General features: G+C 32.1%; 1 protein-coding gene and 1 long non-coding RNA gene across 3 annotated transcripts; one reads left to right on the top strand and one right to left on the bottom strand.

The window, feature by feature from the left end:
* Positions 1 to 39: 39 nt before the first annotated feature.
* LOC134278996 (uncharacterized) lies at positions 40 to 11474 on the bottom strand. The gene is made up of 3 exons (XM_062761310.1): positions 11385 to 11474; positions 603 to 803; positions 40 to 296 (listed from the first exon to the last, which is right to left on the bottom strand). The coding sequence occupies exons 1-3, from the start codon at positions 11440 to 11442 to the stop codon at positions 40 to 42; spliced, it is 516 nt and encodes a 171-aa protein (XP_062617294.1). The 5' UTR covers positions 11443 to 11474.
* On the top strand, positions 7932 to 10666 carry LOC134278987 (uncharacterized). 2 transcript variants are annotated; one of them, XR_009994555.1, is made up of 3 exons: positions 7932 to 8133; positions 9063 to 9194; positions 10526 to 10666. It is a non-coding gene; the product is annotated as an uncharacterized LOC134278987 (long non-coding RNA). The 2 variants fall into 2 exon arrangements; XR_009994556.1 differs by lacking the exon at positions 7932 to 8133 and adding an exon at positions 8556 to 8601.
* Positions 11475 to 15379: the final 3905 nt, after the last annotated feature.

Genomic DNA, 15379 nt, shown 5'->3' with positions numbered 1-15379 from the left:
ACAGGCACACAAATCTATTCCGAATACCCTTCAAGAAACTTAATGATTACCAATCACTTCAATTTCACATATTTCCAAGACAGGTCCTGTAGAATCTGTATCTTCTGGTGCATGGTATGTTGTCTCGACGATGACGTATCTTGCCGTCTGTTTACATGGGATGTCAAGCACAGGAGCGGGCGTGGCTGGGGCTGTAGTATTGTCTGTGTAACATCGCACTCTCTGTGTTGAGGTGTCTGCTGATGAATTTGATACATCTAAGTAAAACTGTCGGATCCGGTATGGAGGCCAGGTAGCTGAAACACACATTGTATTCTTTGTAGAGTTATAATCAAATGATAAATAGGATTTTTTTTCTTTGACTTCGAATGAAAAACATTATCCTATATTTCCATTCATGGTATGACTTTTTATATGTGAGTGGGAGAGAGGAAAGGAAAAAGAAAAAGGAAGGGGTGACAGAAAGGGAAAAAATACAAAAATAGAGGTATTTTTTGAAACCTTTAAAATATTAAAATAAAAAGAAATCATGTAAAATCTTTAAATATTCTCAAATATCAATTTGATTCTCAAGCATAATCAAATGTGTAATTATGGTTCACCTTCATTTCTAAAGAATATTTTGACAGATTTGAGACTGTAACGGTTTTTGAGATCCAATTGAAACCAGGCAAAATTCGCTTTTTTTCCGGTATGCGCACATTCTGGATAATTCTGTCTGTAGTTGTTATCCACAGCCAACGATGCATCAATAAATTCTGAGCTTTGGGAGGCAATGATTCCAGTTATTCTGCTTAAATTTTCTGAAAGAACATCATTATTTTAAAAAAAATCCAAAAAAATGTATGATTTTCAATGTACATGTAATAGGCTTTAGAGGTACAAGTACACATTCATTGGAAGAAATCAAATTACATGAAGTCCGGAGATGGACTTTTATCCCCTCGCAATTGAGTTAAGAGGGGAAAAGTATCAGATTTGGTGTGTGTGATCGTTAATTTGTGACGGAAGTGATGTGATTTTCTTTGGAATTAATGTCGGGTGCATGCTTCTTGCAAGGATGCTTCGCTTTGCGGTTCCCTTATTTGTTTTTATTTGGGTGATTTGTATAAACAAAAGTAGGTCAATCACGTGATCAAATCAAGGCACATGATCAAATCCTTGATTTGATCATGAACCGGCGCACTTCTATTCTCCTTGAATTTCTTTAACTTGCATTTTTTTTTCTTTTATGTACGAGGGCCGTTCAAAAATTACGCGGACTTGTTGCACAGAAAAAATATTTGACGACATAATCGAGCAAAATGACACACATAATAAAAAAGAATCTTTACTTATATGGTCTTCAAAATTTCATATCAAAATGTTGTAAATTAGTATCAATTTTAAGTGATTTTTCAGGACATATCATTAAGTCACGGAGCAGCAAAATCTTCGACGTCACGGGCATTATAAAAAAAAAATATGTGATGAGCTTTCATTTTCTCAACATTTTCCCAAAGATACCTGTACAGTTTGAGTTGCCTTATCTACTCAACATCCAAACACCATTTCTTGTCAAGCTTAAAATCTATTAAACAAGTAAATAATATTCTTTTTTGCTTTAGAAACACAAAACTGCAGGTATTTATGAGATATAGTGTGATATTGGTGACTCTCAATCACGTTCTCTACAGTCCGGATAAAGTTTTCGTTGATAATCTTCTTCCCGTCCTCCCGTCTAGCCTTTTTACAGAGGTCTAACGGTCTAGAATTTCAATTTTCTATTTGTGGACGAATGTCACGAATACCCTAGTTTAGTACATGTTTTCTTATGCATATTTTGGATCTATGTTGGCGATATCGCGTGCATTACACATAATTTAACAAAAGTGTGTTGCGCCGTCAATTCAGGAGAGTCATTTTCACAGTCGTTTTCACGGGAATCGCATCAAAGAAAATTTCTGTTAGTACTTCAAATATCACGTCAGAAATCTAAATGCATAATAATAGAACAATTTAAAGACACATCTGAGGAAATTGTCGAAAAATATCGCGAATTATAGAAAATGAATGAGTTAAATTTTGGATTCCGCATGCTTTTGCTTCAATTTTTTTGTCGTGCTCCGTACCTCTCCATCAGCGATTTCAATATACCGATAATTTTAGTAGAATTTCTTTAAAATACAGAAATTTGGGCCAAAATTTATTGGAATCTTTACGATACATATTTCTGTGAAGATTCATAACTATATGACGTCCGTAAGAGTATATAATAGCACAGTCCGCGTAATTTTTGAACGGCCCTCGTACATTTGAAACAGAGAGTTAAATATTTTTTTTCGACTATACATTACCGTAAATTCCTTATTTTTCGCGAGTGCTTATTATGGCAAAATGGCGCTTTCACGTCAAACCTCAGGAATAATTGAACGTTCTGGTCCAACGATTTATTATTGATTTAGCACCATAAAAATAGATAAGAGTAACTAATTTCGCGAATGATTAACTTGCATATAAAAGATTCTACAGTATTGCACGAACCGTTCGTAATATTTAAGAGTCAAAATCAGCAAGCATCGAGCATTGAATGGAAAGTCAAAATTTTATTTTTTCAAAAGCTTTTGGTATATAAAAGATTTTGTCCTACCTAATGCTAAAACACAATTACAATTTTTTTTTGAACGTATGAAGGGACTGGTATCCAAGGAAATTCATTTCCTTAGCAACAGGTTCATAAATCCTTATGAAAATCAATGATTTTTAAACATTTTTCTATGAATATGTTTTCTGAACATGATAAGATAAGGTATTTTGGTTACTTTTTTTGTTAAAAGAAGGAATTACTTTATTCTCCCAAAACAAGAAAAGCAAAATTTCTGTGGTGATATTGTTGTCATGACAACGGGAAAAGAACATGGCGTCAATGCTTATTAATTTTAAAAAAAGTTACATATGTTTATCACTATATACACAAAATCTACAACCACTGCTGGAAAAATGAATGGCGTGATCTTGCTACGGGTTATCTATATGTCATATCAAAATTTGCAGGCAACTTTAGTAGAAAAAAGTTACAAATGGTTAAAATGTGTGATAATCTGGTATTTATAAGCTTTTTTGAAGGGGTGAGGGTAATTTGAATACATGTACAGTGTCCATTATATTGGTCATATTGGTTCTGATCAATGCATACTCATAATTTTACTATTGTTGATGAATAAATGCACTTTCAATTTCGAAAGGAATTTTATATTTCTCACAAACGAAACTTGGAAAAGGGGGGGGGGGTAGGAATCACCTTGTTCACCGATCCATATGTAAGTAAAATTTTGACTTGTCCATAACATTTCAATGAAGTGCCACTGAAATTTCATACTTGATATTAAGATTGCTTGTGATGGAGAGATGCGTCAAAAACTTGACTCAAGGTCATTTGAACAAGTTCAAAGGTCATTGGTAGAGGAAAAGTGCAATCTTTGCCCATTCTGTAACATTCTAATGAAAGGACTTGAATTTTTATCTCGAGGATTATTTTTGAGCTGTAGATTTGTCATGACCTTGACCAAAGTTCATTGGAATATGTTTGACCTTGACTCAAGGACATAGCTTTTTCAAGGTCACTGCAGTAAAAGTGTACTATATGAGTTTGTGCTCAACACAACGGTTTTACTACTTATGACTTAAGTATTTGTCATAGTCATTTTTGGTATATATATCTGCACTAGCAAAATATCAAAAGGTTTCAAATTAATATTTGGTCCTTTATTTTAATAAAAAAACATTTAATGCAATAGCAGGAGGGTCGGTATCATTTTATGAGCTTGCTCACAATAATTCTAATTTATGAAAGAGAGTCACTACGACAGCTCACATAATTTTAAAAAGTAAAACCATGACAATCAGGCTTGTAGCATCAGGTTTGGGTGGGGTAGGGATGATGACATCCCTCATCCAACTTTTTTCTCAACATAACCTGATGTTTACCCCACCCCCACCCCCGAGTTTGGAGAAATTTCCCCACTTTTTTGCAGTTTTTTAAATGCCTTCCCACACCATGCACTGAAAAAAAAACTAGTTGAAGTACAAAGAAGACTAGTAAATTTACTGTCCATACAATCACTACCTTAAAAGTAGTTTTATTAGGTATTAATTAGATTTACTAGATAAGATTAGTAAATCTAGAATTGATAAGTAACTTTCACTAGGTATTTAAGTATCTATACAACCCCCGTTCCACTTCTCACTATCTTAGGGCTCCAGTAAACAGAAAGATTACTAATCACGAGAAACGCTTTACGAGGCACACTAGTTAAAATCACTATGTATTTCTTTCAGAGTGCAATTTCAAAAACGATACCATGTCTGTCTTTGGTATTGAACCGATGATATATTCTCCTACTGTCCTAATTTAGAAACAATATTGCAAGACAGCTAAGACCTCCAGTAGCTACTGGTGCCCAAAATAAAAATCTGGAATGGCTAAATATGTATGAATGTCTAAATTTGAACTGACCCTAAAAGAAATTCATTAATAACCCTAATGGGCAGTCTTTTGATGGCATATATCGAAATTTTTATTGTACTTATATTTAAAAGCATTTTGAAAGCAATGTAGAAATCAGAAGAGAATGACAAATATGAATATTTTATATATACATGTATAAGGCCACACCATTAAAAAAAATTGTTCGTCGGACCCGCGCTCGTATTTAAACAAAACGATACAAATAATATTAATTTAAATTTCCCGCATCATAGGAATTCTGTGCTATTTTCTGTTTCATTTCTGCTGCATTTATTGTATTTTTAATCTGCTTACTCTGTAAATCAGAAAAAAATATACATTGTCCGCTCAAATTTTTTCACGCACCGCTTTAAAAAATTGGCCAGAAAAAAATAATAATGTTATTATTTAACCATTTGCCCGCTTGTAATTTTTTTTAATCAAATGTCCAACGAACATGAAATTAAATTGGTGTGGCCTAATACCTAAGAGATACAAAAATACGCACGGTGTAAATCGGCTTCAAAGGATTTCATGCTTCGAATTCACCAGGTAAATGATTCTATTTCGAAGGGAATCTTTTATGAAAGGCTACATGTGATCACTAATAGTTGTATAGGAATATTCAAATTCGTGCAAATTGAAAATAAACGCTCATAAGGCACAACAAGCACATCCGAAAATTGATGGTAAAAAGTTGGAGGAATTTCGGTCTCCGGGGAAGGGACGAATGGATCCGATGAATGGAGACAATTGCCCTATAATCTCTATGAATACAAGTTTATTTGTTCGGTTAAAAACTGTATTAAATACCTGTTCACATTGTAAAATATATTTATTATCCTACTTGCGTATTTTATTCATTTCTGCACATGTAAAGCAAACAGAGCAAGTCATTTGAAATTTTTGTACTGGTAGATATTATTGAGCCGTGTGATTAGGTCACGTATTGACCTATGTCCTTATGACGGGAGCTAGAACTAACTTCAACAGCTTAAAAACTTACGATTTTTCAATTTTATACACAACAATTCCCCTCAATAATTAAAATCCTGGCTTTGTGATATCATTGACAGCAGCTGCTTCTTCAATTAAAATGGAACTCGTAAATTTACTTACCTCTTCATTGGTCATTTACAAAATTATTTTGTTAAAACAGATTCTGATTGCACACATAAGTACTCTGAAGTTGACATCAAGGAGATACTTGAGTTTCTGATTGACAATTGCTCTGTGGTTTTTAGAGACCAGGTATTCTAACAATCTATTGGAATTCCCATGGGTACAAATTGCGCTCCGTTATTAGCAGACTTTTTAATAATCATATGAAGCAGAATTTATACAAGAAATTATGCGTGAAAAGAAGAAAACACTTGCTGAGGCCTCGACATTTAGATATATCGATGACGTATTGTCATTTAATAATGGTAATTTTCATTCCTACGTCGAAACGATATATCCTGGTGAGCTTGAGATAAGAGATACCACAGAGTCCGACACCTCTGTTTCATACTTGGTTACTTTACTTGAAAAAGACACTGATGGTAATCTAACAAGCAAGCTATATGATAAACGTGATGACTTGAACTTTTCTATTGTCAACTTCCCATACTTATGCAACAATATACCTTCATCACCTGCATACGGAGTTTGTATTTCTCAGTTGATTCAATACGCAAGAGCATGCTCTATATATGAACATCTCCTAAACGAGGATAATCCTTGAGAAGCAAGTTGATGAAACAAGAATATCAACAGTCTCGCTAAAAGTAATCATTTCGTAAGTACTATGGTCGATACAATGATCTTGTCAGCAAATACAATTTATCTTTGAGCCAAACGCTGACTGACGTTTTTCATACCAATTGTTGGTCCATTATTTATACACTGAATTGACGATGGATTTTTCCGCTTTTTCCCGATCATGACAAGGAGCACACGGCGTTGACCGGTCAGCAGGGGATGCCGACTCCTCCATGGCACCTGATCCCACCTATGATTTTCGGGGGACCGTGTTTGCTCTGCTCTTATTTTATATTGTTTTATGGACTTTGAGATTGAATACTGTTCGTTGTCTCCATATCCTTCTTCAAACAGATTTGATCTCTGCTTGTTTAATAAAAGACACATACTACTACTAGTATATATAACACGTGGCTGCTAATTATAGAGTGTAAGAGGTATCGCGAAGTAATACTTATTAAACCAATTATGTAGAGCATGATTGACAAGCTCTGTTTTTTTTTTTTTTTTTTTTTTTGTCATTTGCGCTTTTCACACGCTTTACGACCGCTTACACATCCCCTTTTTGCATATCATTTAGTCAAAAAGTTAAAAAGGAGGTATCTTATCATCCAAATAAATGACGAACAATCCATGCTCAAGTAGCAAGATTAAAAATATGATGATAATGTTAGCATACTGGAAGTCAAAAATTGTTCTAGAATACAGCTATTTAAAACATAAAAAAGACTTAACATTATTGTTTTTAACTTCAATGTACTTCGTAACAGTAGACTTGAGGGGAAGAGAGAGAGGAAAGCGCTGCTGATTTAAACAACGGGTCCCAACATATTCCGATAAATGTGTTCTAAACATTTTCTTTATCTTTTAATAAAGGTTTTTATTGAATAATTAAATTTAAAAAAAAGGATTTTTAATACTGATAAAGGACAGATGACACAAACATTTTTTTTTGTTTGGAGTAGACTACGTATCATGGCACAAGTTTAGAAAAAAGTGGATAATTCTTAGATTTTTCTCTCCTAAGGACTCGAAAATGAAATAGACTTGTAAAGTATTACTAATATTTCAATAAAAAAAAACAAATTTAGACAAATCACACTCAGTAAAGGTTTACAACTGAAAACAAATTGCAGAATATGTTAGCTTGATTCTTAGAATGTATTATAAACATTTGAAAACATATACCAAGCCAGGTGAATTTTATCAGGAAAAGCAAAATAGTATAAATCACCCCATATCATTTGGACTGATTTTTAACAATTTTGCTTTTCCTCATAAAATTCACCTGGCTCGGCATATTTTTCAAAAGTTTATATTTCATATTTAGCACCAAGCTACATATTTTGAAATTCATTTTCATCTGTAAACCTTTAATGAGTGTGTTTTATCCATTTTTATAATTTGATTGAAATATTATATTTTCCAGTGGGTACATCCCACTAATTATTTTTAGAATCGGTAGGAGAAGAAAGTAGTGCAGAAAAAATTACAAGTTCCTTAAATTGCAGACTTGCATAAAAAAAATTGGGCAGGTGTACTGAACTGAGCCTCACACTTGTTGATAAGGAGTATCTTTCCTACCAAAAAAGCTTTGAAAATGTAATTTATCAAGAAGATCAGCCGAATCATTTTGTGTATTATAACGCCAGTGAGAATTCTGAAATCCCCCTACTTTCACTTTCATTTTTAGAGGTTCCCGCAGAGAGACGCATTTTGCCGGAAAACGAATCTGACATGCCACCTCGAGATTTTAACCAAGGAAAGACAAGTTGATGTGCTTTGATTTGAGGGGTCACTCTCTACCGAACGAAAATTAGGGACATCGCTATGAGAAGAAACGTTAACATTGTCGCCTATGGGAAAACAATTAGTGGACTGTACCCATATTAGGAAGCCTATAAGTAAGTGATAGATGTCATAAATCTTGAATTTATTTCAGAGTTGTTGTTTTCTATTATTTTCAATTGTTCAAATTTATGAAAAAAACAATTATTATATTGTTGATACACATTTTTAAACAAATTGATTCATAAATAAAGTGTCTATCCCCCCCCCCCCCCCGGAACAGTCAACATGTATCACCCATTGTTTACACATGTATCATGTAGATTAAATGTATCGGTTTATATAATTTATTTATTCAGAATCGTAAATGTATAATTTGATTAAGAAGCAATTATGTAGAAGTACATGCTCCACTGTGCACTGTGGTTTATTTTCAATACACAAAAATTCACAAATGAGTTCGGGATCGGTATTCAATCGGGGTCAAGGTCGAAGTGAAAGTAGACTTAGCAGAAAGTTATCAAAACTGTTCAGGCAGTGTTAAGCAGTATATAGGTGATGGGCATTTGTATTTTATACAGGAGGTAAGAGGTATACCTTAGTACAATATTTGTAAATAACAATTTTAATGTTTTTGGACCATGTCGATGATCGGCACGTCACATATGCATACTTGACATACATCATTTCAGATCAGTTGCGCGGTCAAGCTGGGTATACAGTTGTCTGGGAGTTAAACGATGTGTGTGAACATGCACATCAACTGATTTTTCTCATATTTTTTAGCAATTGCATTACATGTATTTGTTGAATGTTCAATTATTGTCAGTAAAACATGATTTTTACCAATTCTGCTGAATTAACTTAATTACTAATGTAAACAGTGTGATTTCAGGTGGGAGCAAATTAATCATTTTTTAAATTAATTGATTTCAAGTAATGAGCATAAAAGGAATATGGTAAAATTGTACGTGTTGAATGTCTGTGTGTCTGTCTGTCTGCAAATGTGATATTGTACCATTTATTGTATTGATTTTTTTTTTAGGTTCGTGGTGATTGGTACAGGAAAAACATGAGGTCCATGCAGATGGTGTTTAAAACTATTGGCCAGCAAATGCACACCCATTTGAATACATCTTGAAAAAGAACCAGCAAAATGTGACAGTCGGCAAAATATGTAAGTTTAAGTTTTTAGAAAAAAAAAATCATTGAAGTAGGGGGATGGGGTGGGGGTGAGGAAATTTACATATTAAATAGGTGATCAGAATGTGAAAGTATTTAGCTATAACTAATCTGTACATGCACTGCTATATACATTTTGCAGCTCATATAGATTTTCTTTTTTTATTTAAGATTTCAAATTAATTAGATCTACATCTTTGTTGTGTAAATTATGCATTATTAAGATTACACGGATATAAGAATTGAAATTTCATGAATATTTGATTATGCGATTTGTCAGGAAATTCAAAATTTTGTCTCATTTTCGTACAAATTACAAAATGGTTACCATGGAAACAAAACAACTTTAGTGAACTATTTATTTAATCTGCAACACCACATATTTTTATTTTTTAATGTAAATAATAGTATATAAGCACTGATTTTGTCTTAAATGAAAAGTACGGGAAAAGTAATGATACACATGTATTGAGCTATCCATTATTATGATGTCATTGTGACGTCATAGATGAGTAAATTTGCATTGGTATAAAAATTGCTTTGAAACAAATGATTCTATATAGGATTATAAAGGCTTATAACTTTTTCATTCATAGTCCAAATTTCATGAATGATGCATCAATGGACAGGAAATAATCAGTACTTTTTTATTTTACTACTTTCGGGGTATTTGTGAACTTCATTTTTTTGTCATTTCTGGAGAAACTATGAATTAGAGGGTGAAAAGTGGTCATTTTTGTGCGGAAATACTTTAATTTTTTAAAATAAGTGAAATTGACCCAATGAAGTGCTTGATTATGATTTGACTATATGTATTTAAAGATATGAAGGTGATTAAGAATGGTATACATGTGTTAATAGGCTAAAATTTGACTCAAAACTTGGGTGCAGTTTTGGCTAGATTGGAGCATTTTTTAAGGATATTACATATAGAACTGTAAATGCTGTAAAATCTTAATTAATTGTTGAATTTTCATGAAACTTGGCATGATGTCTCTACTTATGCTCTAGATTGACAAACAGTGTGAAATATTGTAAAATCAAAAAAATGCTTTTTCATATTGGGTACATCCCACTAATTATTTTTAGAATCGGTAGGAGAAGAAAGTAGTGCAGAAAAAATTACAAGTTCCTTAAATTGCAGACTTGCATAAAAAAAATTGGGCAGGTGTACTGAACTGAGCCTCACACTTGTTGATAAGGAGTATCTTTCCTACCAAAAAAGCTTTGAAAATGTAATTTATCAAGAAGATCAGCCGAATCATTTTGTGTATTATAACGCCAGTGAGAATTCTGAAATCCCCCTACTTTCACTTTCATTTTTAGAGGTTCCCGCAGAGAGACGCATTTTGCCGGAAAACGAATCTGACATGCCACCTCGAGATTTTAACCAAGGAAAGACAAGTTGATGTGCTTTGATTTGAGGGGTCACTCCCTTCTGAACGAACATTAGGGACATCGCTATGAGAAGAAACGTTAACATTGTCGCCTATGGGAAAACAATTAGTGGACTGTACCCAAGTCTATTTCGTTTTTCAATTCCTAGGAGAAAAAAAACTCTAAGAATTATCCACTTTTCTTAACTTGTGACATGATAAAAATCTCCTCCAAAGATAAAAGTTGTTTGTATCATCTGTCCTTAAATAAAAGTTAATTAATATCTGAAAAGTTTATATTTACCCTCCACATTCTGTTAGACTTTCTATTACATGTATTACATAGTGATCTTTTTTTAAATATTGCCCAGAGATGACTTATGTTTTATTTTTTTAGATTACTTTCATTTTATGTCCTCTAATTTATTATATATCAATATATGTATTTCTTGGGAGAATCATTTCGCAATACATTGATCCCGTTATCATGATCACTAACTCACTCGTTGACAACTAAACAAAATTGCGTTACTCTATATCCCTTCCAACTTTATTGCGAATGGAAAATATAAGGTATTATGAATTGTTATACATTTGTATTCAAGTTTATTTCTAAAATATATTAAAAAAAATTGCAATGATATCTGCATTCAGAAAAACATAGATAGCTTTCAATGGAAAACCTACTTGTTCCTTTTTAAACTTTTTAAAAGTAAATCATTTTGACAGCTATCAGTTAAAGAGTCTGAAATATTTATAAATACAGGTAGTATTATCAAATCTATCTAAACTGAAACAAATTTACATACGGTAACAATATCCAGCAGCAAACAGCAATAGAAAACACACACAGAATATGGCAACCATTTTGAAAACAAGGAAGTAGATGTAAGGGTTGTGTAATAACACAGGTAAACATGATTAAAAAACAAATATTTCTTAGGTGATCTTTAAATGGCAATTGTACTTAACCGGTAATGTTGATGTGCACCGAGCTTTAAATAGCTTGTAGGTATACATATGTATATTGTTGCGTTAAAGATATGTCTCTTGCAAAAAATGGTAGCCTTTTATTGTGTTGTCTACTCAGAGACTTGGTTATCAGAAATCCATTGAGATAAGGAATATTTCTCAATTAATAAAAACAGGTTCCATTTTTTTGATAAACTATTTTAACTCTAAAAATATATTATAAAAAGAAGATGCTTGATACCACCTCCGATTTTTTCGAGTGATCTTCCTTTTGCCGGATGTGGATTTACAAGTTTTAATCCTGGTTGTCATCTACAAATCTTGACGATGAAAATAAATTCCGCTCTGATTATATCGAACCTTGCAAAGGAAATATAATAATAACATAACGCTTTCCCTTTGACCTTCAGTTAAGTGCATCTTTTAATAACATTGCTTTCAGCCACTAATTGATCCAACTCAAGTCGAAAAGTAATGAAAATGGTTGCGTTATCGGGACATCCGGATATGGATGAGGAACTTGTTGCAATCTCTTTGATGATTAAAAAATTGCAATTACCTGTTTGGATTTCAGGTACCTAAAGTATACCTTTACTTTTCAATGCAGCTGCTACTTAATCGAAAAATAAAAAACTGAGTCTTAAGAGTACTGTATGCAAACAAGCATCAGTCGACCTGTACTTTAGCGCATGGTAACTGCACATATCTTATAATAAGTGAATTTCAACTCTGAGTTTTTTTACTCCTTGGTCTTAAAGCCGCTTAATCCGAAACGTTCACATATTATCTTACACAATACAAGTACAGATAATATATAAAAATAAATTATAAGATTGATTTAATACTTTACTACAACAATACTTACATGGATTGATTGATTGTATATTGTTTAACGTCCCTCTTGAGAATTTTTCACTCATATGGAGACGTCACCGTATGCCGGTAAAGGGCTTCAAATTTTGACCTTTACTCGGCACTCAGGGCCATTGAGCAGTAAGGGATCTTTATCGTGCCAACGCTTGCCTCGGTTTTTAAGGTCTCATCCGAAGGACCCCAAACTTTCACTTCAAAGTGCCGAGTGCATGGCGAAGAAACAGTTGCTACCCATTTTAACGACTAGGTCAGTCGCAGCCGAGATACAAACTCACGACCTCCCGATCACGGAGCGAGCGCTCTACCGACTGAGCTACCTTGAACGGTCCCTTACATGGAAAACATAGATCAAAAACCTTATTGAGAACAGAAGTTCCTGACGGGAAGTTTAGATCTGCTGTGAAGTCCCCTTTGAAAAGAAATATTTATCGAATATATCTAATTATAAAGATAGTTCAAACCCGAGTATTTTTTTTCCATCAGAAGAAGCCTAAGTCATAATATATCTTTTGAAAATTAAAAAATTAATTGAAGATAATCCAAAGTAATTTTCATATTGTTGTAAAATGTGGTATTTTGTGTGATGTATTCATATTATTGATAACTTATACATACAATATTCCCCTGTACATGTATCTTTTGATATTAAACACTGATTTTAAATATTTCTTTATTTTTTGGTAACAGTAATTAAAGCACATCAAAATTCATTGCTCGACACAGTGCTCTGTAAATATGAATTTATTGTAAATATCAAGTAAATAGCATTGGGGCAGTCAACATCAATTCATAATTTGAATTGCAGCCCCAACGCTCGCCATGTCAACTAACTTCATTTCGTACCCAAGACTTGCATATTGGGCGTCTTTTTGACTTTTCTAGCTCTGAAATGAAAACAAAATATAATAGCATTTCGTTACATAGAATTTTTTTTATAAAAAAAAGTTTCAGATGAAATACATACAAAGGGGAAATTAAGAATTGTTATATTTGTTATTTATTTATTTTTTTTTGTAACAACGACAACAACACACAAAAAAATAAATATATAAATAAAAAAGAAATAAATAGATTTACAAAAGTAAAATAAAAATCTTTTATTAACATCAAGACTTCTCTATTTGTTTTGGTCCCACGGAATCCCTCGCACTGAAAGGGAAAAAAATGTAACAATATACATTTTTTACCAAAAAAATGGGTAACCTGTATTTTCCGTTTGAATTCAAAACTCCTTTTAGGCATCAACATCATCAGCAACAACAAATAACGATAAAAAATATTTACATCTTGACCCCTCTACCCTGTTTTGACATCTCAGAAAGCCTCGCACTGAAATAAAAAAAAATATAAAGTATTACAACAAAAATTTGGATTTTTTTCCAATTTGAATTCTTTATCTTTTTTCAACAACAATATAAATAATAATATAAAGATGTATATTAACATCATGACCACTCTTTCTTTCATTTGCCCCTTGGAATCCCTCGCACTGAAAGGAAAAAAATATATTTTTTTTTTCCACAAAAACACGGATTACATTTATGTCCATGTTGAATTCAAAGCTATTTTTCAACAAAAACAACAATAGCAACAAGAAATCATGAAAAAAAAACAATATTTAAATCATGACTCCTCTATCCTGTTTTGTCTCAAAATCCCTAGCACTGAAAGGAAAAAAAATATCACAACAAAAACATGGATTATTTCGAATTTGAAATCATTTATCCTTTTCAACAACATAAATAACAACAACAAAAAAAAACTAAATATTTACATCATGACCCCTCTTTCTTGTGTTTGCTACTCGGAATCCCTCGCACTGTAAGTGAAAAAATATAATAATATATATTTTTTTCCAGAAAAACATGGATAACATGTATTTCCATTTTGAATTCAAAGTTCTTTTTCAACAACAAAAATAACAACATCATCAGCAACAACAAATAGTGATAAAAACATTTTACATTATGACCCGTCTATCTTGTTTTGATCTTTCAGAATCCATCACACTGACAGGAAACAATAACTTATTACACAAAAACTTGGATGATTTCTATTTTGGAAACCACTAATCTTTTTCAACAAGAAAAAACAGAACAAGAAAAATATTAAAATAAAATAAAATACACAAAAATAATGAGAATGCAATATTTACATCATAACCCCGCTATCTTCTTTTGGCATCTTTGAATCCCTCTTACTAAAAAAAAAAATGAAATACAAAAACGAATTATCTCCGTTTTGAACCAATATCTATTTTGGATGCTAGTGAAGCATTTAAGAAAGAAAAGTTATAAATTCTGTTTTTCCTTGATTTTTATATATATATATATATATATATATATATATATATATATATATATATATATATATAGGTATATGAGGTTGTTTGTGGGCATCGACCCTCTAAGCTGGTTTGTGGGATCTCGCATTTCTACATTGCATAGCTATGCCATATTCATAATTTAGGCGTTATATATGGTCCTTATATAATATATAATATAATTTTTGAGTTAATATTAAAAATGTTGTATATAATTGTGGGTCAAAACATTCATATATATAGAGCATTGTGGGATAAACTATATACATCGCACAATCCTCTTCATATATGAATTCTATGACCCGCAATATTATCTTTTGCTATATATATTATTTGCTGCAATGCTAAATGAAAAGACATAAGAATTAATGTTTGATAAAATATCTATAGATATATACATGTATGTATATTTACTTATGTACAAAATACAATAAATCATTAAGAACATTTTGCTGATTTCAATATAAATTTTCAATATTACTTTTCAAGTACTTTCGGATCATATTAAATAATGATTTACTGAGATACATTATTTATGAGAATCTTAACAAGATATTCTAGGGATATCCTCTCGCAATATAATTTATACAATCAACTGCCCCACAATGTTATTATTATATATTTTAACCCCAAAAA

Source organism: Saccostrea cucullata, unplaced genomic scaffold (genome assembly GCF_032062105.1).
Source record: "Saccostrea cucullata isolate Sc308-1 unplaced genomic scaffold, CSIRO_AGI_Scuc_v1 ctg14653, whole genome shotgun sequence".
In the NCBI taxonomy this organism is placed as follows: Eukaryota; Metazoa; Mollusca; class Bivalvia; order Ostreida; family Ostreidae; genus Saccostrea; species Saccostrea cuccullata.
Note: the sequence above shows the minus strand (reverse complement) of the source record. Positions and strands in the feature narration are given on the sequence as shown.